General features: G+C 33.4%; 1 protein-coding gene across 1 annotated transcript in view; it reads right to left on the reverse strand.

The window, feature by feature from the left end:
* LOC139860056 (uncharacterized) overlaps window positions 1–18,062 on the reverse strand; it is a 33,387-nt gene extending 15,325 nt beyond the window's left edge. Inside the window, exons 1-4 of the mRNA XM_071848830.1 lie at window positions 17,909–18,062; window positions 2,666–2,731; window positions 2,538–2,617; window positions 2,216–2,246 (exon numbers count right to left, since the gene is read on the reverse strand). Of these exons, the coding sequence (XP_071704931.1) occupies window positions 2,216–2,246; window positions 2,538–2,617; window positions 2,666–2,731; window positions 17,909–18,062 (331 nt within the window). The remainder of the gene's footprint in view (window positions 1–2,215; window positions 2,247–2,537; window positions 2,618–2,665; window positions 2,732–17,908) is intronic.
* Between the last annotated feature and the right edge of the window lie 8,431 nt (window positions 18,063–26,493).

Here is a 26,493-nt window from a genome sequence, read left to right on the forward strand (position 1 = left end):
ATAAATGCCCTTAGTTAATTTCAATGATTATCACAGATGCTTAGTTAATTACTTCATTACAAACCATAATTGTTATGTCAAACGACTAGTTACATATTTACAAAAGTTAAGACATCAGAGTTCGTCTTGTCAAACATATCGTCAGCCCGACTCCCGTCCCTACCAACACTAAGATCCAAGACCTGCAAGGGTGGAGGTGAGGGGTTAGCACAATGCTAGTGAATGGAACTATCAAAAGGTCTAGCATACAGTACTAACTTGTACTCCTACAGCAACAACTATATTCAAACACATACAACAAACAACAACTGGCAACTACGCTCCAACTAGAGGACCGACGGCTTGTACGGGCACACGACCACTAGCTGATCAGGCTAGAGTCTACCGATAGACCTTACTACTGAATCCCTAGTATATTCATCTACATGCAGGTGATGCGTCGTTCAGCACTCTACTCAACAAACAGTAGCCAACTGGACCCAACCACAACTAGGTTGACCTCTCTGAGCTGAACCTAACAGATCAAGGTAACAACAACAACAACAACAACTTGTGTACATGCAACCAGTCAACTACTACTACTACTACAAGCAACTAATACTACTAAAAGCATGGAAACCCTAACTGCGATCAACTTTACAACATAACTACTAAGCATGGCAACTAACAACAATATAAACATAGTAGCGCAAGTTGCTACTCTATACTACACCAGGAGATAATCCCACTCACCGAATACCAGCAATTACTCAGATTCTCACCACTGAGTCTCGTTCTTGTCTTTATCACCTAAGAACACCATAAACATCGTTAGTTTCTGTTCGTTAGCATAAGACAGCACAACACAGCAAATCAGTATCAAAAGCGCCGCTAAAAGTCTATTCAACACTTATGCATTTTTAGAATTTACATTCTGATCACCATAAGTCACGCGGGCAGCATAACAGATAGAAAACAGCCATTAAACAACAACAGTCAGCACTGATCTACATCCGTACAGTTGCAGGTGTAACCGTACGGTTACAAGTCTATCCGTACGGTTATATCATGTATCCGTACGGTGCACACTCACTGCCCGGTTGCACCAACACCACTTTTTTGTACGGTTACGCATGCACCCGTACGGTTGCACAATGTACCCGTGCGGTTGCAGGCTGCAACCGTACGGTTGTGTTCATCGAGCAGCAGCAGCAGAAACTGACGGGTTTCGAGCCAAAATCCACCAAATCTCGATTTCTAAACATTTTGACACCAAAATCCGTTTAGGAAACATTTATAACACTTATACAAACTTAAACCCCCAACGAATTACATCAAAACAACAACCAAATCACTTGACTTTGACCAAAAAATCCATTTGTACCAAAACCTAACCAAAAACTCATTTAATCTCAGATTACATCATGAAAACGAATGATTCATACCTTGTTATGACCATGAAATCATTAGCAACCTATTACACAACACAATTAAACACAAAATCGAGATCTAAGAGATTAGGGTTCTAGAGAGTGAAAGGTTAGATATATGTATGTGAAAGAGATTTCAGGAAACTTCAAGAAATGGGTTGATGCCCAGCTTTTATATTTTTGTTAAACACAATACCCCATCACACACGGGTATTTATCAATTATCTTAAATCTTACGTACCTCGTTAAGTGGCCCTAACAGAGTCTAAATTAAATAAACGAACCTGATCTGTGACCCTTGTCATAAACTGGTCTCAACTAAACAACCAAATAATTATAAATATATAATTATTATAATAACACACAAACACATCCAATGTCAAAAAGGGTCTTTTCAGCTAGGCCCGGTAACAAGATGTTACATTGGTCGCAAGTGGCTTCGCAAATTGAAACGACACTAAATTCTTTTTTTATAACAGTTCACCATCGCGTCACGGACCATTCTAGTCGCGACGCGGTCTGAAGTGTATATTGAATGTCGAGTTAACAACCAAGACTAACCACCTGTTTCAGCACCAAGTCGCGGCGCGACTTTGCAGGTCGCGGCGCGACCTCCCACTGTGCCAGATGCCCAAATCCCATTTTTAAGCTCGGCATCAAAATTGCACTGTACGTCGCGACGCGACATTGTGGGTTATGATGCGACCTTGAGTGAGCTGAATCTATAAAAATATAAACAACAAGGGAGTAAGCAGCAATGCTTAGTGAGTGCAATATTTGTAGGCATACATACATAACTTACTTACCTGTACCACTTACACAATAACCACATACAAGCTATCATCACAAAACATGTAACCAAAATATAAAACATTACACTACAACATACAAATATGGTTAACCATACAAAATACTGCTAGTCATCAAATGAGTTAACACTATCAAACACATGCACGAGGCCACAAAGGTGCACTTCCGAATAGCACCGCCGAGTACAAATGAATGTGGTCGCAAAAAAGTGAAACCATAGGTGACACCTCCCACATCCAAACACATCGTGTGACCGTCGAAGAGTAAATAACACTCGCCACACCTCAAATTGCAAACGTGGTCAACGAAGAGTGAAACCTTACGGATATCACTCATCACCTTGCACCAAGTGGTCAGCAAAGAGTGAACCTTAAGCCCGGTGTCACTCGTCACCCCACCTACAAGCAAATAACTTATATATACACACTTATAAGTACTCTACTTACCTTGATCACTTTGATGAGCTAAACACGCTAGGACTTCACGAGTAATCCGACAGAAATCACGCGCACCTAGCAATAAAATCACAACACCAAGCTATAAACACTAATAGCTTGACTCAAAACACACAAGTGCAAATCTTGACCCGATTGCACTTTAGTCTCCCAACTAGGTCAAACAAGACCTCAACACCTCAAATCACCAATGTCTAGTGATTTCAACCCAAACTCACCAAAATAAATTAACGTCAAGTGCTTGAGGCACTTCATGACCCATTTCAACACAAAACCCATTTTGACCTAATTTAGGGTTTACACCCAATGTCAAGTTATACTAACACCAAAATCACTAGTTCACAAGTGTGCTAGTGAGTCACAAATATATGCAAGAATTGTCAAGTTATACTAACACCAAAATCACTAGTTCACAAGTGTGCTAGTGATTCACAAATATATGCAAGAATTGAGTCTCACAAATTCCTCATCCAAACCTTAACTTCCATTTTTGGGTTCATATACACAATCTCACCCAAAAACCCTAACTTTCTCAAGAAATGAGGTTTACATCCCATTTCAAACCCAAACCCTAATCAAAACCCAAATTTACACAATTTAGTTCAAGTTAGGGTTTGACCTCAAGGGAGAAATGGAGCTAGGAAGCAACTACAACGAGTTTGAGTCTTAACTTGAACTTAGATGATCTTCTTCTTCACCAATTTCAAGCTCTCTCACTCTATACAAAATTTATCTCACTAGGAAGCTTTTCCTTGAAGTAGAAATGAAAAGATAAGCTCCCAAAACTGATCCAAATTGGACCCAACTTGGCCATGCATAATTACCATTTGGTCCCTCCAACTTAATAATTTATTTATACAACAGTCCCTTAATACCCGCCAGAAGTCGCGACACGACAAATAAGGTCGCGACACGACCTGTGTCTGTGAAAAATGTCACGAGCTGTTACACAAATGTTGTGCTTTGTAACAAACCATTTCATTTGAGAATCCGTTTCCAACCAATGTGCTTCTGCTATAATACACGACGGAGAGTACTTAGCAGCATGATTGGTATTGCGAAAAGATGTATCTCTATCATTATTACGTGAATGATAATGAAGCACACCAGATGAAGGTTTTCTAATAAATCAGTTAGCCACTTCAACAGAACATTCTTATCGAAGCAGCCAGAAGAGAATTCTATAAATATGCACTTGGCTTGATGTAACTCCATTTCCCATGGTTAAGAGTCACATGATGTCCCTATGGTCATTATTGTATAATTGAATAAACATATAAAAATCTTATAAGGTATCAAAACACTCAACCGTTGGGACGTACATATTATCCATCATATCCACCAAGAGTGTATAAAAAAATATTTTAAGTTTAAGTTTAAGCTGGAAATACTTGAAATTATCCAGTGTACAGGCACAATTTTATGAAACCGGATCCACGAAAGAGGATAAATATAATAGACATGTGGAGAAAGGGAAGTTACGCAAGTTGTTATTTACATCATCTACCGAGGCTGCTGGAGAACCGAGGAAAAAGGTGAATGCGTTAAACGGGGGTTGATAAGATCTTGCAGCAAATTGTAGTGACCCGAACTTTTCCATGTTTATATATATATTAAATGAAATTGTTATTTACATGATTAAGTGTTTCCAACATGTTAAGCAATCAAACTTGTTAAGACTTGATTAATTGAAATAGGTTTCATATAGACAATTCACCACCCAAGTTGACCGGTGATTCACGAACGTTAAAACTTGTAAAAACTATACGATGACATATATATGGTTATATATATAGTTAAAATGATTTTATTATAAGTATGTATCTCATTAGGTATTTTAACAATGAGTTATATACATAAAAATAAGACTATTAATTTAAGAAACTCGAAAACGATATATATAACGATTATCGTTATAACAACGTCTTACTAGGTACATATGAATCATATTAAGATATTGATACACTTGGTTAATTATGTTAAATGATAAGTAAATATATTATTAAGTGTATTAACAATGAAATACATATGTAAAAATAAGACTACTAACTTAATGATTTCGAAACGAGACATATATGTAACGATTATCGTTGTAACGGCATTTAACTGTATATATATCATACTAAGATATATTATATATCATAATATCATGATAATATAACAATTTAACATCTCATTTATTATAATAAACAATGGGTTAACAACATTCAACAAGATCGTTAACCTAAAGGTTTCAAAACAACATTTACATGTAACGACTAACGATGACTTAACGACTCAGTTAAAATGTATATACATGTAGTGTTTTAATATGTAGTCATACACTTTTGAAAGACTTCAAGACACTTATTAAAATACTTCTACTTAACAAAAATGCTTACAATTACATCCTCGTTCAGTTTCATCAACAATTCTACTCGTATGCACCCGTATTCGTACTCGTACAATACACAGCTTTTAGATGTATGTACTATTGGTATATACACTCCAATGATCAGCTCTTAGCAGCCCATGTGAGTCACCTAACACATGTGGGAACCTTCATTTGGAAACTAGCATGAAATATCTCATAAAATTACAAAAATATGAGTAATCATTCATGACTTATTTACATGAAAATAAAATTACATATCCTTTATATCTAATCCATACACCAACGACCAAAAATACCTACAAACACTTTCATTCTTCAATTTTCTTCATCTAATTGATCTCTCTCAAGTTCTATCTTCAAGTTCTAAGTGTTCTTCATAAATTCCAAAAGTTCTAGTTTCATAAAATCAAGAATACTTCCAAGATTGCAAGTTTACTTCCAAGTTTTCTAAATCCATTCCAAGTAATCATCCAAGATCAAGAAACCTTTGTTACTTACAGTAGGTTATCTTTCTAATACAAGGTAATAATCATATTCAAACTTTAATTCAATTTCTATAACTATAACAATCTTATTTCGAGTGGAAATCTTACTTGAAATTGTTTTCGTGTCATGATTCTGCTTCAAGAACTTTCAAGCCATCCAAGGATCCTTTGAAGCTAGATCTATTTTTCTCATTTCCAGTAGGTTTATCCAAGGAACTTGAGGTAGTAATGATGTTCATAACATCATTCGATTCATACATATAAAGCTATCTTATTCGAAGGTTTAAACTTGTAATCACTAGAACATAGTTTAGTTAATTCTAAACTTGTTCGCAAATAAAAGTTAATCCTTCTAACTTGACTTTTAAAATCAACTAAACACATGTTCTATATCTATATGATATGCTAACTTAATGATTTAAAACCTGAAAACACGAAAAACACCGTAAAACCGGATTTACGCCGTCGTAGTAACACCGCGGGCTGTTTTGGGTTAGTTAATTAAAAACTATGATAAACTTTAATTTAAAAGTTTTTATTCTGAGAAAATTATTTTTATTATGAACATGAAACTATATCCAAAAATTATGGTTAAACTCAAAGTGAAAGTATGTTTTCTAAAATGGTCATCTAGACGTCGTTCTTTCGACTGAAATGACTACCTTTACAAAAATGACTTGTAACTTATTTTTCCGACTTTAAACCTATACTTTTTCTATTTAGATTCATAAAATAGAGTTCAATATGAAACCATAGCAATTTGATTCACTCAAAACGGATTTAAAATGAAGAAGTTATGGGTAAAACAAGATTGGATAATTTTTCTCATTTTAGCTACGTGAAAATTGGTAACAAATCTATTCCAACCATAACTTAATCAACTTGTGTTGTATATTATGTAATCTTGAGATACCATAGACACGTATACAATGTTTCGACCTATCATGTTGACACATCTATATATATTTCGGAACAACCATAGACACTCTATATGTGAATGTTGGAGTTAGCTATACAGGGTTGAGGTTGATTCCAAAATATATATAGTTTGAGTTGTGATCAATACTGAGATACGTATACACTGGGTCGTGGATTGATTCAAGATAATATTTATCGATTTATTTCTGTACATCTAACTGTGGACAACTAGTTGTAGGTTACTAACGAGGACAGCTGACTTAATAAACTTAAAACATCAAAATATATTAAAAGTGTTGTAAATATATTTTGAACATACTTTGATATATATGTATATATTGTTATAGGTTCGTGAATCAACTAGTGGCCTAGTCTTACTTTCCGACGAAGTAAAAATCTGTGAAAGTGAGTTATAGTCCCACTTTTAAAATCTAATATTTTTGGGATGAGAATACATGCAGGTTTTATAAATAATTTACAAAATAGACACAAGTACGTGAAACTACATTCTATGGTTGAATTATCGAAATCGAATATGCCCCTTTTATAAAGTCTGGTAATCTAAGAATTAGGGAACAGACACCCTAATTGACGCGAATCCTAAAGATAGATCTATTGGGCCTAACAAACCCCATCCAAAGTACCGGATGCTTTAGTACTTCAAAATTTATATCATATCCGAAGGGTGTCCCAGAATGATGGGGATATTCTTATATATGCATCTTGTTAATGTCGATTACCAGGTGTTCACCATATGAATGATTTTTATCTCTATGTATGGGATGTGTATTGAAATATGAAATCTTGTGGTCTATTGTTACGATTTGATATATATAGGTTAAACCTATAACTCACCAACATTTTTGTTGACGTTTAAAGCATGTTTATTCTCAGGTGAATACTAAGAGCTTCCGCTGTTGCATACTAAAATAAGGACAAGATTTGGAGTCCATGTTTGTATGATATTGTGTAAAAACTGCATTCAAGAAACTGATTTCGATGTAACATATTTGTATTGTAAATCATTATGTAATGGTCGTGTGTAAACAGGATATTTTAGATTATCATTATTTGATAATCTACGTAAAGCTTTTTAAACCTTTATTTATGAAATAAAAGTTATGGTTTGTTTTAAAAATGAATGCAGTCTTTGAAAAACGTCTCATATAGAGGTCAAAACCTCGCAATGATATCAATTAATATGGAACGTTTTTAATCAATAAGAACGGGACATTTCAGTTGGTATCCGAGCGTTGGTCTTAGAGAACCAGAAATATGCATTAGTGTGTCTTATCGAGTTTGTTAGGATGCATTAGTGAGTCTGGACTTCGACCGTGTTTTCTTTAAAAATGATTGCTTAACATTTTTGTTGGAAACTATATATTATTAACATGTATATGTTATGTGATATATTAATCTCTTAACATGTTTGATATTGTGTGATAGATGTCTATCTCTAGCACAAATCTCATTGACTCACCTAATAATAATGAAGAGTCAAATGTAAATTGGAATGATTCGTGGACTGATTCACAAGTTCCCGAAGAAGAACCGGAAGAAGAGTCGGAACCGGAAGAAGAATCGGAACCGGAAGAAGAAATAGAACCAGTGGGGGAAATAATAAAACGGTTAAAAAAATTCTCAACCAACCGACCAAAGTTAATTATGGTCAATGGTGTTTCCGCCAAGGAAGCAAAGTATTGGGAGGATTACCAATTCTCCGATGAATCGGATCCCGACAAGGATTCCGATGATGTTATAGAAATTATCCCAACACAATTTAATAAGGAAAAAGAGAACAATAAGGGAAAGGGCATAAAAATAGAGAAATTTGATTCCAAACCCGATGAACTTTATATGTATCATCAACACCCGTATTTCTTAAGTTGTGACAATAACCCGGGAACCTCTAAACCACCAGGTTTTTCTAAACCAATGTGGAAAACGACGGCTCTTATTAGGGGAACATCATATATCCCTAGAAACTTGGCAAAACGAACTAAAACCGAAGATGAAGAAACGAGCGAGTCGGAATAAGATAGTTGTATTCGTGTGGTGTAATATATGTAATATAGTGTGCTTATGCTTTATGATATATGTAAAAATTGCTTGTATTAATAAATATTTTTTTTATGAATCTAACTCTTGTCTATTTTACAGTATAAAAACACAAAATGGATAGACAACCCAATATTTTAAGAGACCTACCCGGAGACATGATTGATGAAATCTTGTCTAGAGTCGGTCAGAATTCCTCGGCACAACTATTTAAGGCGAGATCAGTTTGTAAGACATTCGAAGAACGTTCCAAGAATTCCTTGGTTTATAAAAGGCTTTCGTTCGAAAGATGGGGGATATCACATTGGGAAATCCATAAGTTACGATGTGTTTACTTTGACGCATATATTGCGGGGAACCCAAATGCTATTTTACGCAATGGGTTAAGAAATTATTTTGATTCAATATATTCGAATATAGGACTTCATGATTTAGAAAAAGCGGCTAACATGCAACATAAAGAAGCATGTTATGCTTACGGCTTAGTAATGTTCGCTTCTCACCAAAGTGAGAACAAGAACATCGAGCTACAACTATTAAATAAAATGTTCCCACAAGTGACGGAGTTGGTAATTGGAGTAAGAAATGAGATTTTTAGATTGTTAAGGGACTGTTGGATATTACGTAACCCTCGTCCCTTTGACGACGTTACAACACGCTATCTTATCAACGGCCATAACGGTTATGTTCCACAAGACCAAGGATGGGAAGTAGTCCTAGTAAAACCAGAATGCATGACTTGTTTCTGGACGTATGAATTACGTGTCTTTATTGCCTTTGCTGAACGACTTGTGTACTAGCTAGAATTATCTTCACAACTATCTTGTATCAAAGTTATTGTGTGCTATATTTCATGCTTTATGTAAAATAAGCGGTATTGTAAGTTTGTAAAATATTGTATAAAAGTTTGAACGCGAAATATTATTATAATCAGTTTTTCATATAGAATTGTAGTAGTTGAATTGTATATTAGCTACTAAGTATGAACTTAACGGGTAGGTACTACCCGAATTTAAACTTATAAAACGCTAATATGAAGAAAAAGCTTTTATAAATGAGTTCATATTATGCTACGAAATACTATTAACTACTCTTAATATTCTGTATGATTAACTTGTTCCATTTGACTATTTTGAAGGAAATGGTACCGACTACTCGACACACCGTGAATATGAATGAAGAGGAATTCCGTACTTTTCTAGCTTCAAACATAGCCGCAGTACAGGCTGCGCTACATACCAACAATAACCTTGGATCTAGCAGTACAGGAAATCGTGTAGGATGTACCTACAAAGAATTCACTGCTTGCAAACCTTTGGAATTTGATGGAACCGAAGGACCGATCGGATTGAAACGGTGGACCGAGAAGGTCGAATCGGTGTTTGCCATAAGTAAGTGTACTGAAGAGGACAAAGTGAAGTACGCTATGAATACCCTCACAGGTTCTGCGTTAACATGGTGGAATACCTATCTAGAGCAAGTGGGACAAGATGATGTGTACGCACTACCGTGGTCAGCATTCAAGCACTTGATGAACGAGAAATACCGTCCCAGAACCGAGGTCAATAAGCTCAAGACAGAACTTAGAGGGTTACGAACCCAAGGATTTGATATTACCACGTACGAAAGACGATTCACAGAATTGTGCCTATTGTGTCCGGGAGCGTTCGAAGATGAGGAAGAGAAGATCGACGCGTTTGTGAAAGGATTACCGGAAAGAATCCAAGAAGATATAAGTTCACACGAGCCCGCCTCCATACAACAGGCATGTAGAATGGCTCACAAACTAGTAAACCAGATTGAGGAAAGAATTAAAGAACAGACGGCTGAAGAGGCCAATGTGAAGCAAGTCAAAAGAAAGTGGGAGGAAAATGGTGATAAGAATCACCAATACAACAACAACAGCAATTACAACAATAATCGCAACAACTATCCCAACAATCGCAACATCAATCGCAACTACAATAAACGGCCCAACAACAACAACAACAACAACAACAACAATAGCAGCAGCAACTACAACAATCATCCCAACAACAATAATAACCGCAACAACAACAACAATCAGAAGCAGCTATGCCAAAGGTGTGAAAAGTATCACTCGGGGTTCTGCACCAAATTTTGCAACAAGTGTAAAAGAAATGGTCATAGCACAGCGAAGTGTGAGGTCTACGGACCAGGGGTTAACAGAACAAAAGGAACAAATGGTGTCGGAACGAGTAATGGCGGAGCAAGTAGTGTCGGAGCAAGTTATGCCAATGTAGTTTGTTATAAATGTGAAAAACCGGGCCACATTATTAGAAATTGCCCGAACCAGGAGAACACGAATGGACAAGGCCGTGGAAGAGTTTTCAATATTAATGCGGCAGAGGCACAGGAAGACCCGGAGCTTGTTACGGGTACGTTTCTTATTGACAATAAATCTGCTTACGTTTTATTTGATTCAGGTGCGAATAGAAGCTATATGAGTAGAGATTTTTGTGCTAAATCAAGTTGTCCATTGACGCCTTTGGATAGTAAATTTTTACTCAAATTAGCAAATGGTAAATTAATTTCAGCAGATAATATATGTCGGAATCGAGAAATTAAACTGGTTAGCGAAACATTTAAGATTGACTTGATACCAGTAGAGTTAGGGAGTTTTGATGTGATAATCGGTATGGACTGGTTGAAAGAAGTGAAAGCAGAGATCGTTTGTTACAAAAATGCAATTCGCATTATACGAGAAAAAGGAAAACCCTTAATGGTGTACGGAGAAAAGGGCAACACGAAGCTACATCTTATTAGTAATTTGAAGGCACAAAAACTAATAAGAAAAGGTTGCTATGCTGTTCTAGCACACGTCGAGAAAGTACAAACTGAAGAAAAGAGCATCAATGATGTTCCCGTCGCAAAAGAATTTCCCGATGTATTTCCGAAAGAATTACCGGGATTACCCCCACATCGATCCGTTGAATTTCAAATAGATCTTGTACCAGGAGCTGCACCAATAGCTCTTGCTCCTTACAGACTCGCACCCAGCGAGATGAAAGAACTGCAAAGCCAATTACAAGAACTTTTAGAGCGTGGTTTCATTCGACCAAGCACATCACCGTGGGGAGCTCCTGTTTTGTTTGTCAAGAAGAAAGATGGTACATTTAGGTTGTGTATTGACTACAGAGAGTTGAACAAACTTACCATCAAAAACCGTTATCCACTGCCGAGAATTGACGACTTATTTGATCAACTACAAGGCTCGTCTGTTTATTCAAAGATTGACTTACATTCCGGGTATCATCAAATGCGGGTGAAAGAAGATGATATTCCAAAGACTGCTTTCAGAACACGTTACGGTCATTACGAGTTTATGGTCATGCCGTTTGGTTTAACTAATGCACCAGCTGTGTTCATGGACCTTATGAACCGAGTGTGTGGACCATACCTTGACAAGTTTGTCATTGTTTTCATTGATGACATACTTATTTACTCAAAGAATGACCAAGAACACGGTGAACATTTGAGAAAGGTGTTAGGAGTATTGAGGAAGGAAGAATTGTACGCTAAGTTTTCAAAGTGTGCATTTTGGTTTGAAGAAGTTCAATTCCTACGTCACATAGTGAACAAAGAAGGTATTAAGGTGGATCCGGCAAAGATAGAAACTGTTGAAAAGTGGGAAACCCCGAAAACTCCGAAACACATACGCCAGTTTTTAGGACTAGCTGGTTACTACAGAAGGTTCATCCAAGACTTTTCCAGAATAGCAAAACCCTTGACTGCATTAACGCATAAAGGGAAGAAATTTGAATGGAAGGATGAACAAGAGAAAGCGTTCCAGTTATTGAAGAAAAAGCTAACTACGGCACCTATATTGTCATTGCCTGAAGGGAATGATGATTTTGTAATTTATTGTAACGCATCAAAGCAAGGTCTCGGTTGTGTATTAATGCAACGAATGAAGGTGATTGCTTATGCGTCTAGACAATTAAAGATTCACGAACAAAATTATACGACGCATGATTTGGAATTAGGCGCGGTTGTTTTTGCATTAAAGACTTGGAGGCACTACTTATATGGGGTCAAAAGTATTATATATACCGACCACAAAAGTCTTCAACACATATTTAATCAGAAACAACTGAATATGAGGCAGCGTAGGTGGATTGAATTGTTGAATGATTACGACTTTGAGATTCGTTACCACCCAGGGAAGGCAAATGTGGTAGCCGACGCCTTGAGCAGGAAGGACAGAGAACCCATTCGAGTAAAATCTATGAATATAATGATTCACAATAACCTTACTACTCAAATAAAGGAGGCGCAACAAGGAGTTTTAAAAGAGGGAAATTTAAAGGATGAAATACCCAAAGGATCAGAGAAGCATCTTAATATTCGGGAAGACGGAACCCGGTATAGGGCTGAAAGAATTTGGGTACCAAAATTTGGAGATATGAGAGAAATGGTACTTAGAGAAGCTCATAAAACCAGATACTCAATACATCCTGGAACGGGGAAAATGTACAAGGATCTTAAGAAACATTTTTGGTGGCCAGGTATGAAAGCCGATATTGCTAAATATGTAGGAGAATGTTTAACGTGTTCTAAGGTCAAAGCTGAACATCAGAAACCATCAGGTCTACTACAACAACCTGAAATCCCGGAATGGAAATGGGAAAACATTACCATGGATTTCATTACTAAATTGCCAAGGACTGCAAGTGGTTATGATACTATTTGGGTAATAGTTGATCGTCTCACCAAATCAGCACACTTCCTGCCAATAAGAGTAGATGACAAGATGGAGAAGTTAGCACGACTGTATTTGAAGGAAGTCATCTCTAGACATGGAATACCAATCTCTATTATCTCTGATAGGGATGGCAGATTTATTTCAAGATTCTGGCAGACATTACAGCAAGCATTAGGAACTCGTCTAGACATGTGTACTGCCTATCATCCACAAACTGATGGACAGAGTGAAAGGACGATACAAACGCTTGAAGACATGCTACGAAAATGTGTTATTGATTTCGGAAACAGTTGGGATCGACATCTACCGTTAGCAGAATTTTCCTACAATGACAGCTACCATTCAAGCATTGAGATGGCGCCGTTTGAAGCACTTTATGGTAGAAAGTGCAGGTCTCTGATTTGTTGGAGTGAAGTGGGGGATAGACAATTACAGGTCCGGAGATAATACAAGAAACTACCGAGAAAATCATCCAAATTCAACAAAGATTGAAAACCGCCCAGAGTCGACAAAAGAGCTACGCCGACATTAAAAGAAAAGATATAGAATTTGAAATTGGAGAGATGGTCATGCTTAAGGTTGCACCTTGGAAAGGCGTTGTTCGATTTGGTAAACGAGGTAAATTAAATCCAAGGTATATTGGACCATTCAAGATTATTGATCGTGTCAGACCAGTAGCTTACCGACTTGAGTTACCTCAACAACTCGCGGCTGTACATAACACTTTCCACGTCTCGATTTTGAAGAAATGTTTTGCTAAAGAAGATCTCACTATTCCGTTAGACGAAATCCAAATCAACGAAAAACTTCAATTCATCGAAGAACCCGTCGAAATAATGGATCGTGAGGTAAAAAGACTTAAACAAAACAAGATACCAATTGTTAAGGTTCGATGGAATGCTCATAGAGGACCCGAGTTCACTTGGGAGCGTGAAGATCAGATGAAGAAGAAATACCCGCATTTATTTCCAGAAGATACGTCAACACCTCCAACTGCTAAAAATTTCGGGACGAAATTTATTTAACGGGTAGGTACTGTAGTGACCCGAACTTTTCCATGTTTATATATATATTAAATGAAATTGTTATTTACATGATTAAGTGTTTCCAACATGTTAAGCAATCAAACTTGTTAAGACTTGATTAATTGAAATAGGTTTCATATAGACAATTGACCACCCAAGTTGACCGGTGATTCACGAACGTTAAAACTTGTAAAAACTATACGATGACATATATATGGTTATATATATAGTTAACATGATTTTATTATAAGTATGTATCTCATTAGGTATTTTAACAATGAGTTATATACATAAAAATGAGACTATTAATTTAAGAAACTCGAAAACGATATATATAACGATTATCGTTATAACAACGTCTTACTAGGTACATATGAATCATATTAAGATATTGATACACTTGGTTAATTATGTTAAATGATAAGTAAATATATTATTAAGTGTATTAACAATGAAATACATATGTAAAAATAAGACTACTAACTTAATGATTTCGAAACGAGACATATATGTAACGATTATCGTTGTAACGGCATTTAACTGTATATATATATCATACTAAGATATATTATATATCATAATATCATGATAATATAACAATTTAACATCTCATTTGTTATAATAAACAATGGGTTAACAACATTCAACAAGATCGTTAACCTAAAGGTTTCAAAACAACATTTACATGTAACGACTAACGATGACTTAACGACTCAGTTAAAATGTATATACATGTAGTGTTTTAATATGTATTCATACACTTTTGAAAGACTTCAATACACTTATCAAAATACTTCTACTTAACAAAAATGCTTACAATTACATCCTCGTTCAGTTTCATCAACAATTCTACTCGTATGCACCCGTATTCGTACTCGTACAATATACAGCTTTTAGATGTATGTACTATTGGTATATACACTCCAATGATCAGCTCTTAGCAGCCCATGTAAGTCACCTAACACATGTGGGAACTATAATTTGGAAACTAGCATGAAATATCTCATAAAATTACAAAAATATGAGTAATCATTCATGACTTATTTACATGAAAACAAAATTACATATCCTTTATATCTAATCCATACACCAACGACCAAAAACACCTACAAACACTTTCATTCTTCAATTTTCTTCATCTAATTGATCTCTCTCAAGTTCTATCTTCAAGTTCTAAGTGTTCTTCATAAATTTCAAAAGTTCTAGTTTTATAAAATCAAGAATAATTCCAAGATTGCAAGTTTACTTCCAAGTTTTCTAAATCCATTCCAAGTAATCATCCAAGATCAAGAAACCTTTGTTACTTACAGTAGGTTATCTTTCTAATACAAGGTAATAATCATATTCAAACTTTAATTCAATTTCTATAACTATAACAATCTTATTTCGAGTGGAAATCTTACTTGAAATTGTTTTCGTGTCATGATTCTGCTTCAAGAACTTTCAAGCCATCCAAGGATCCTTTGAAGCTAGATCTATTTTTTTCATTTCCAGTAGGTTTATCCAAGGAACTTGAGGTAGTAATGATGTTCATAACATCATTCGATTCATACATATAAAGCTATCTTATTCGAAGGTTTAAACTTGTAATCACTAGGACATAGTTTAGTTAATTCTAAACTTGTTCGCAAATAAAAGTTAATACTTCTAACTTGACTTTTAAAATCAACTAAACACATGTTCTTTATCTATATGATATGCTAACTTAATGAATTAAAACCTGAAAACACGAAAAACACCGTAAAACCGGATTTACGCCGTCGTAGTAACACCGCGGGCTGTTTTGGGTTAGTTAATTAAAAACTATGATAAACTTTGATTTAAAAGTTGTTATTCTGAGAAAATGATTTTTATTATCAACATGAAACTATATCCAAAAATTATGGTTAAACTCAAAGTGGAAGTATGTTTTCTAAAATGGTCATCTAGACGTCGTTCTTTCGACTGAAATGACTACCTTTACAAAAACGACTTGTAACTTATTTTTCCGACTATAAACCTATACTTTTTCTGTTTAGATTCATAAAATAGAGTTCAATATGAAACCATAGCAATTTGATTCACTCAAAACGGATTTAAAATGAAGAAGTTATGGGTAAAACAAGATTGGATAATTTTTCTCATTTTAGCTACGTGAAAATTGGTAACAAATCTATTCCAACCATAACTTAATCAACTTGTGTTGTATATTATGTAATCTTGAGATACCATAGACACGTATACAATGTTTCGACCTATCATGTCGACACATCTATATATATTTCGGAACAACCATAGACACTCTATATGTGAATGTTGGAGTTAGCTATACAGGGTTGAGGTTAATTTCAAAATATATATAGTTTGAGTTGTGATCAATACTGAGATACGTATACACTGGGTCGTGGATTGATTCAAGATAATATTTATCGATTTATTTCTGTACATCTAACTGTGGACAACTAGTTGTAGGTTACTAACGAGGACAGCTGACTTAATAAACTTAAAATATCAAAATATATTAAAAGTGTTGTAAATATATTTTGAACATACTTTAATATATATGTATATATTGTTATAGGTTCGTGAATCAACTAGTGGTCAAGTCTTACTTCCCGACGAAGTAAAAATCTGTGAAAGTGAGTTATAGTCCCACTTTTAAAATCTAATATTTTTGGGATGAGAATACATGCAGGTTTTATAAATAATTTACAAAATAGACACAAGTACGTGAAACTACATTCTATGGTTGAATTATCGAAATCGAATATGCCCCTTTTATAAAGTCTGGTAATCTAAGAATTAGGGAACAGACACCCTAATTGACGTGAATCCTAAAGATAGATCTATTGGGCCTAACAAACCCCATCCAAAGTACCGGATGCTTTAGTACTTCAAAATTTATATCATATCCGAAGGGTGTCCCAGAATGATGGGGATATTCTTATATATGCATCTTGTTAATGTCGATTACCAGGTGTTCACCATATGAATGATTTTTATCTCTATGTATGAGATGTGTATTGAAATATAAAATCTTGTGGTCTATTGTTACGATTTGATATATATAGGTTAAACCTATAACTCACCAACATTTTTGTTGACGTTTAAAGCATGTTTATTCTCAGGTGAATACTAAGAGCTTCCGCTGTTGCATACTAAAATAAAGACAAGATTTGGAGTCCATGTTTGTATGATATTGTGTAAAAACTGCATTCAAGAAACTGATTTCGATGTAACATATTTGTATTATAAACCATTATGTAATTGTCGTGTGTAAACAGGATATTTTAGATTATCATTATTTGATAATCTACGTAAAGCTTTTTAAACCTTTATTTATAAAATAAAAGTTATGGTTTGTTTTAAAAATGAATGCAGTCTTTGAAAAACGTCTCATATAGAGGTCAAAACCTCGCAACGATATCAATTAATATGGAACGTTTTTAATCAATAAGAACGGGACATTTCACAAATGGTGAATCATATGAGCTTATAGAACAACCGACAACAAGATCAATTATCTTAAAAAAAATAAAGTAGATGATCAGTAATCCTTAAAACTTAAGACTTAATTGATGAGCTGTTTTAAGCTCGTGAAACATATTTTTCTTTCTTTTTGGGCATCATGCACCACACATCACGTATCATGCACCATACACCACGTACCATGCCTGGTTATTAGTGTGTGGTGCACATAATTCGACTTTCGAGGCGAAGATGAAGGTGGTGGTGATGAGGGTGATGGTGAACGGTGTGGCGATGACAATGTACGGGGAAGTGGTAGTGATGAATAGGAAGTAGTGGTCTCGTTCATTGCCATTACCACACCAACCAATTATCACCAGCAACATGATGATGTTAGTGGTGGTAATTGGTCCGTTAATGGCGATGAAAGAGGAAGTAATGTGATTTTTGTGTAAAGGCATAGATGGTGCTAGTGGTGATGTGGTGGAATTCATTCAGGTTGTGATGGAGATGGTGCTAGTAGTGATGGTGGTATTCATGCAGAAAATAGTGAGTGGGTTTGATGATACATTCAATACCCGAGTCTGGCTTTCAACGTCTTGATTGTCAACAAACAATTCGGAAACAGTGAGATTCGAGACCACATTTTTTGCTTTTTAAGGTCTTGATAATCGAAAAAATGTTATGAAATCTTGTCATCAATATCCTTGTCTTATCCTGTCCAGCACGCACCACGCACAAACCAACACGCATTGTGCTTGTTACCTAATGCGTGATGCGCGTTGGCTGATATAACAATGCAACCAAAAATGATTCTCGGTGACCAGAGGCGGATTCACCATGATGCAACCGGGGTCATCCGCCCCCGACGACTCAAATTTTCATAACGGAATTTATTTATGTACTTTCAATAAAAACAATGTCAATATATTTGCTTATATAATTAATACATGAAGTATACTATAAAGCCGCCAATTAGTTTAGTCGGTTTGTGGTTTTCCTTTAACCCAAAGGTTCCAAGTTAGAAACTTGGTCTTAAATATATTTTCTTTTGTAAACTTGCACTATATAAGTTTGAAACTCTTAGCTAATCCTATTATTTTTTAATAACTTACATCATACAAGTTTAAAAATCCTTAGCGTGTTATGTTATAGTATATTACAAACTTCCACTTTCTATGTGTTTCGTACAATTATTATAATTCAAATATTTTTAACAAATATTTACCCTATTGAAAAATATTTTTGGATCTGTCTCTGTCGCATCATACATGGTCCGTGGTGATGCGTGATCATGAGACATTTTTGTAATTACCGTAATTTAAAGACATCGTAAAACAATTTTGAAAATGGAGGCATTTTGACAAATTTCCCTTACCTACAAAATGCTAAGTTCGGTCCATCATCACAGCCCACCATTAACTGGTCTCCAACAACACAAATGGACTACATAATCTGACCGTGTTTAGAGATAAAAGTCTTTTTTTTAAAAGCAAAAATATCATTAAACGAAACCATGAAGGTACAAAGATTGATAGCCTAACAATCCTATACTATCGAAACACCACGAAAAGGTTGCAAAGATGCCAACCACTATACATCAAACTACGAAATAGAAAATTTACGCAATTACAACTATTGAAGATACGAACTTGGTTTTGAGATCCAAGTCAACCAATCTAGGTCTCTCCGCCTCGATCTAGTAGAAAGCCATTCGAAGGATTTGGTTTGTATCTCACTTAGAGCCATCGGTGCGGTCCATACTTTGTTCTGGAACACCAAATTATTCCGATTTTTTCAAATAAGATATGCGCCAATCCATCTAGTTGCTTGCCACAATTGATCCTCGAACTTAAGCTTTGGTGATGAATTGCTCAACCCTAACGTATTCGTCATATCAGTGTACGTATAGGAGTTGACATCCCACCATTTGAAAACTCTAACCCAAATATCTTCCACAAGTTTACACGAGAATAACGCGTATTCCACCGATTCTAGACTATCATCACATAAGGGGCATCTTACTGAATGGAGATCTAAGCCCCTTTTATCAAGCTCGATCTTAACGGGTAACCTTTTCTTGAGAGCTCGCCATATAAAGATCTCGATCTTTTTAGGAACTAGAGAATTCTGACATGTAGCCTGACCCGAACCAAATGGGCCTAACGACTGCTCGTCGACTAGTTGTGAAAGTTTTCGAACAGTGGAAAAGCCCACTAGAGTCGAAGGCCCAAGTTCACGAATCATTGTTGTTGCTGTTGAAGTTGTAGCCTTTGATCAGCTCCTGCAATCCCATGAATTCGCTCTCTGTTCTGCCAGTGGGGTAGCGAATCCAGTTCCAATTCAGTTGCAATCCGTCTTGACCTGCTTTAATTTGATCGCTAATGGAAGCGTTTGGTTGCTGCTCCAGCCGGAAAAGACGAGGAAACACGTTGTACAATTTGTCACGACCAACCCAATGTTCTTGCCAAAAAAGTGCAGCGTTGCCATCACCAATTGTTTTGACAAATGAGTTTTTGAACGGTACCTCTAACTCTTCTAAAGCTCTACCTGCATAGACAATGTTACACCATACCTGCATAGACAATGTTACACCAAGTACTTGAAGGTTTTGATAGAGAGCTTGCACTCTCCGTCAATAAACCTCCACACGAACCATAGATGCTACGGATTGTAGCGCGCCGTCCTAATCCATCCGGACGAAGTCTATATCGATTATAAATGATTCACAACAGTTAATTACATTGCGAGGTACTTGACCTCTATATGATACATTTTACAAACATTGCATTCGTTTTTGAAAAGACAATCTTTCATTACATCTAAGGTTGACGACATGCATACCATTTTATAATATATCTTACTATAGTTGACTTAATAATAATCTTGATGAACCCAACGACTCGAATGCAACGTCTTTTGAAATATGTCATGAATGACTCCAATTAATATCTTTAAGATGAGCAAAAGCACAGCGGAAGATTTCTTTAATACCTGAGAATAAACATGCTTTAAAGTGTCAACCAAAAGGTTGGTGAGTTCATTAGTTTATCATAAACAAACATTTCATAATTTTAATAGACCACAAGATTTCATATTTCCAATTCTCATAAATAAACGTCCCATGCATAGAGACAAAAAATATCATTCATATGGATTGAACACCTGATAACCGACATTAATAGTATGCATATAAGAATATCCCCATCATTCCGGGATCCTCCTTCGGACATGATATAAATTTTGAAGTACTAAAGCATCCGGTACTTTGGATGGGGTTTGTTAGGCCCAATAGATCTATCTTTAGGATTCGCGTCAATTAAGGTGTCTGTTCCCTAATTCTTAGATTACCAGACTTAATAAAAAGGGCATATTCGATTTTGATAATTCAACCATATAATGTAGTTTTGATTACTTGTGTCTATTCCGTAAAACATTTATAAAAGCGCATGTATTCTCAGTCCCAAAAATATATATTGCAAAAGCATTTAAAAAGGGAGTAATGAAACTCACAGTACTGTATTTTGTAGTAAAAATACATATGACGACATTGAACAATGCAGGGTAGACATCGGATTCACGAACCTATATCATTTATATTTCTATTAATTAAAATATATAATAGAGATATCATAAATTTGTTTATTAATATATATTATTTATATATTTTGTAATTATATAAGATTTTTACTAGATTCCATTTAAAACATATACTTTATTTTATATCTTAAATTAAATGTTACATATATTTATTTTGTATATATATTTAAAGTGACAAACATTTTTATATATTTAGTTGTGTCAATATATCTAAATATATTATATGATCAGTATTATATTTAAAGTCATTAGTTGGTTTTATGTAAGTATTTATATAAATACTATTAATATGTTTGATATATTGTATATGAAATATTAATGTACTTTTAATATATGTAAAGAGTATATTTTATGTACAAAATATTTAGCTGTTAAAAATGTTAGTTTTGATAACAAGGATTTACTCATAATAATATTAATTTTATTGATAATGATAATACTAATAATTACATAAATGATACTAATACTAATATTAATAACAGTTCGTAATATTATCATAATAACATTTATAATAATAATCTTAATTTTAATAGTACTTCTATTGTTATTAATGATACTAATAATAACATTAATAATGATGTTACATAATAGTAAAGTGATAGTAACATTAATCATAATCTTACTAATACCTAATAATAATAATAGTTGTTACTTACTACATATATTTGTAATATTAATAACAATAATAACTATCATACTAATATTAATGACAATAACAATAATAATCATAACAATAATGGTAATAATAATAATAATAATAATAATAATAATAATAATAATAATAATAATAATAATAATAATAATAATAATAATAATAATAATAATGATAATAACAATAATAAAATAAAATAGAAAAACTACCTCAATCAAATGGGTTCAAAAAAAAAAAGACTTAACAGTCCATGCCGGGAATTGAACCCACAACCACTTGCTATCCCGACAACACCCAAGACCATCGAACCATTTTCATTTTTCTGTAATCATACCCTTTGAAAATTTATAACCCGTAATTATTTTTATTTTCAACTTCATCTTCCTCACTAAATATCAAAAGCATCGATCATGGCTCTTTAAAATCAAAACAACGAAATTATTTTATTTAAGACACATAAACATCCATATATATATATATATATATATATATATATATATATATATATATATATATATATATATATATATATATATATAGCTGTGTTTGTAATTTTAACAAGAAAAAATGAAAAAAAAAATAAAATAAAAAGACTTCTGTTGCTCGACGCAGAAATAAAAAAAAATTGATTGATCACTAAGAACGTTTTTAGATTATGCTTTCAACACAAAATGTGTTTTAAATCGTCTTTAAAAACTTTATAAATTGTCAATTTCAGTTAACACAATTACTAATTTTGTGATGAACACAATTTTGACTTTTAACAACTAAAACTTTGACTTCGAAATTACGAATCGATAAAAGGAATTGAAGGTTGTAACTTTGCAGATAGTTTATATAGGAGATTCCTAACCACACTGCATTAACACTTTTTGAAATTGATTGAAAAATTGAGTTTTTAAAATAATGAAGCACGAGTAGAGGTAACATTTTTATTTTCTGTATATTTTTCTGTTTTAATTCAACGAACTGCAGTTAGTAAGTTTATGTAGTATGATTATGTACGTGATTTAACAGTTAAAGTGATTCCAATTTATTAAAGACATAGACATCTAACAGATTCAGAAAATTCCAACAAGAACATATAAAATAAATAAATAAATAAATAAAAATACATAAAGTTGGATGTGGACTGCTAATTGATTACAGGCAATTCGTAGATAGGAACACAATTGGAGAAAGAAAAAGAGGAAAAGCAATACAGTTCGATGTGCAACTGACTCCCATTATTTAACTAATTTATACATTCATTATTAATAAAATAAATAAGTGTATGAATAATAATCCTAATAATAATAATAATTATATTAATAATAAGAATAAATAATAATAGAAGTAATAATAAGTCTCAATAACATTAATTTGAGTGAATTTGATAATAACTGTATTATTAATGATAATTATAATAATAATAATAATTTTATTAATATTGATAATAATATTTATATATATATCAATTTCATGTTTATTTTTAACATAATAATATTAGTAATATTTAATAATAATACGATTAAGCATAATAATGAGAATTATAATTTTTAAAGATAATAATAGCTAACAATTTATTTGAATCATAACTAATTTGTAATTTTAATCTCTTTCTCATAAAAATATTTATAATAAAAATCTTTATTATGATAACCTTAAAACTATTAGAATTTATTAATCACAGTTACAACAATAATAATAATATAATTGATACCAGTGTTGATATTAGTATTATTAATAATAATGAAAATAATAATATTATTATATCTAATATATTAATATTTCATATTATTTATAATGTTGAATAATTACATAACATCTATAACTTTTATATATCTCAATATACATCTAATGATTTTGTATAAAATTCCTACATATCTATACATAGATTTATTTTAATAACAACTTCCTTATCTTGTATTTTATTTTACATATTGATTTCAAATGATCAATTATCTTTTATTATTTCCAATACATACATTTATATATATATATATATATATATATATATATATATATATATATATATATATATATATATATATATATATATATATATATATATATATATATATATATATATATATATTTACAAATAATTGTTCGTGACTCGTCGGGATTAGTCAAAGGGTAAATGAATTCATGTAAACAGTTCCAAGAATTTTGTGACTCAACTTTACAGACTTTGCTTATCGTATCGAAATCATATAAAGATTAAGTTTAAATTTAGTCAGAAATTCCCGGGTCATCACAGTACCTACCCGTTAAAGAAATTTCGTCCCGAAATTTGAGTGAGGCCGTCATGGCTAATAATAAATATGTTTTCCTGACGAATATGAGTTGATAAATAAAGTTTTATTATCATTGAGCAATATGGATAAAATGATTCGATTAATCGAAGTGTATGAATGAAGTTATCACAAAAGATCGAGATGAAGAAATGGAGATTTTCCATAACTTTTGACGTAGTCGCGATTGAATTTAGAAAATAAGGTGCGTCTTAACTTTTGACGTAGAGGGTTGAATTCCAGAATTCAAGAGATTTGAAGAAAATCTTCGAAATCTAAAAGATTTGATTTCTTCGGCGAATAAGGAAATTAGGATCTCTATAATTAATACGGTAATCTGCTTCGATTACTCTGTCTGATATTTCTATTATAAATTAAACTCTTTTGTTCCATTATTCTCATTATTCCTATACTTTCTTTCTTAATTCTTACCTCCAAACAATTGTGAAAATGCTTAATCCGGTTCTAATCCTTGATATTTTCCTAATTATCATTTCTGTCATCATTCTTTTTAATCTTCCACCAGAAAATCTGTTTACTTTAAATATAACCTTGGGGTGATACTATTCTTAATTATGTCGTGTCTTTATATTGCTATTCCTATTAATACCCACGATTTGTAACTTCCGTATTGTTATTGAGCTTTATATTTTCTCTTATATTTTTGGAGCTCTTTGGCTTTTTATTATCCTCCCGACCTCTAATAAAGCGAGCAATGGTCCAGAATTCATAGATATGAATTTCGAAATGAACATAGTTAATGTTTTAAGAAAGAAATGGTAATAGCATGATCTTGATTCGTCAAATTACCAAAATATTCGGGAAAGATAGAACTATCAAGAAAATATGTTCTTGATATGTTTATATATCAGATAAAACATAAGAGTCGTGTAACATGGCACATGATGACGTTATAGTCTGTGAATCATCATGTCCCATTTAGAAACTCAACATGACTTACTGTAATATAATCACGTTGATCAAGTGTCATTATATTATACTAACTCATGCATCAGTTCCCAACATTACTTCAATAACATTCATATTTTAAGCTCGAAAGTTTACAGAATATAGAAACTAACAGTTTCTATATGATGTAACTTTGATAGCACGGAGAGATTAATGATTTCAGATAAGAATATTTATGAAAATATCTTCAGAAATATGAAGGATATTTATAATGAAAGATACCATAATATCTTAGAATATCTAAAATCAGAGGATGATAGAAACTATTGTCCATAAGGGTTTAGAGTAAGGAGCAAGATATTCGCTAAAGACTTCAGCAGGTATTGATTCATTTGGATTCTTTGAAGTCAAACTTATTCTTTGTGATTTGTCCACGGCTTCCTTCATAGTTTCGCATAATCCGCTTTTCGGTACTAAATTTTCTATTGAGTGTTTCCAATACTCCATTCTTTATCATCAAACTTTCGACGGTTAAAGTCGTGTACAGTTTTTGCTGCTGTATTCAGCTTTTCAGAATTTGTGGTATTGATTTGTAGACTAGGTGCTTTTCAGAATTTCAGAATGAAAGATCATAATTCTAAGAGATAAATGTTATATGTTTACATATAACTGTTGATGTAGACATGCTGCGAGATTTCAAAATACTGATTGCTGATTCTCGGTAGTTGGTACGGCAATTCTTGTTATCAGATGCAGATGAGTAGATGATAGGATTTCAATGAATATAATAATTTTTCATAAAGTCAAAGATCCATGATGTTGCTGGTAAGTTTACTGCTAATGTAGTGAGATATAAACGGTTTTCCGGTATCGATGACGAAAGGCAACTTATATATCTCAGGATTATAATAAGCTAATACGATTGAAAAGTCGAAATTGACTTGCTGGAGCTGTGACAAAATTGGCTAATTTGGAAAGGGACCGTAAAGTTATTTTGGGTAATAATAACACTAAAGGAATTAGCACAGCTATGTGTTAATTGTTTACTCAGTTTTTCGAGAGTTTTCAGGTGCATAACTATATGCATCAATCTTTTCTTCCGTAGATAAAGTGTAGTTAGTTCCTCCGCTTGATTGGGGTGTTTTCAAGAATCATGAAAGGTTTGAACGCAGAATGTAATCGTGAAGATACAAATGAGGTTTAGGATGAAATCAAGTGGCAAACTTGAAGAAATATTTAGTTTCATATGTTATAATCAGTATTTTAATTCATTTCAATTGTCCAATGTTTTTAGTCCTCAGTCGATAGTCCATAGTTGACAGTCCAATAATTCATTTATAGTTTAATAT

The sequence above is a fragment of the Rutidosis leptorrhynchoides genome, chromosome 7 (assembly GCF_046630445.1).
Source record: "Rutidosis leptorrhynchoides isolate AG116_Rl617_1_P2 chromosome 7, CSIRO_AGI_Rlap_v1, whole genome shotgun sequence".
Classification (NCBI taxonomy): Eukaryota; Viridiplantae; Streptophyta; class Magnoliopsida; order Asterales; family Asteraceae; genus Rutidosis; species Rutidosis leptorrhynchoides.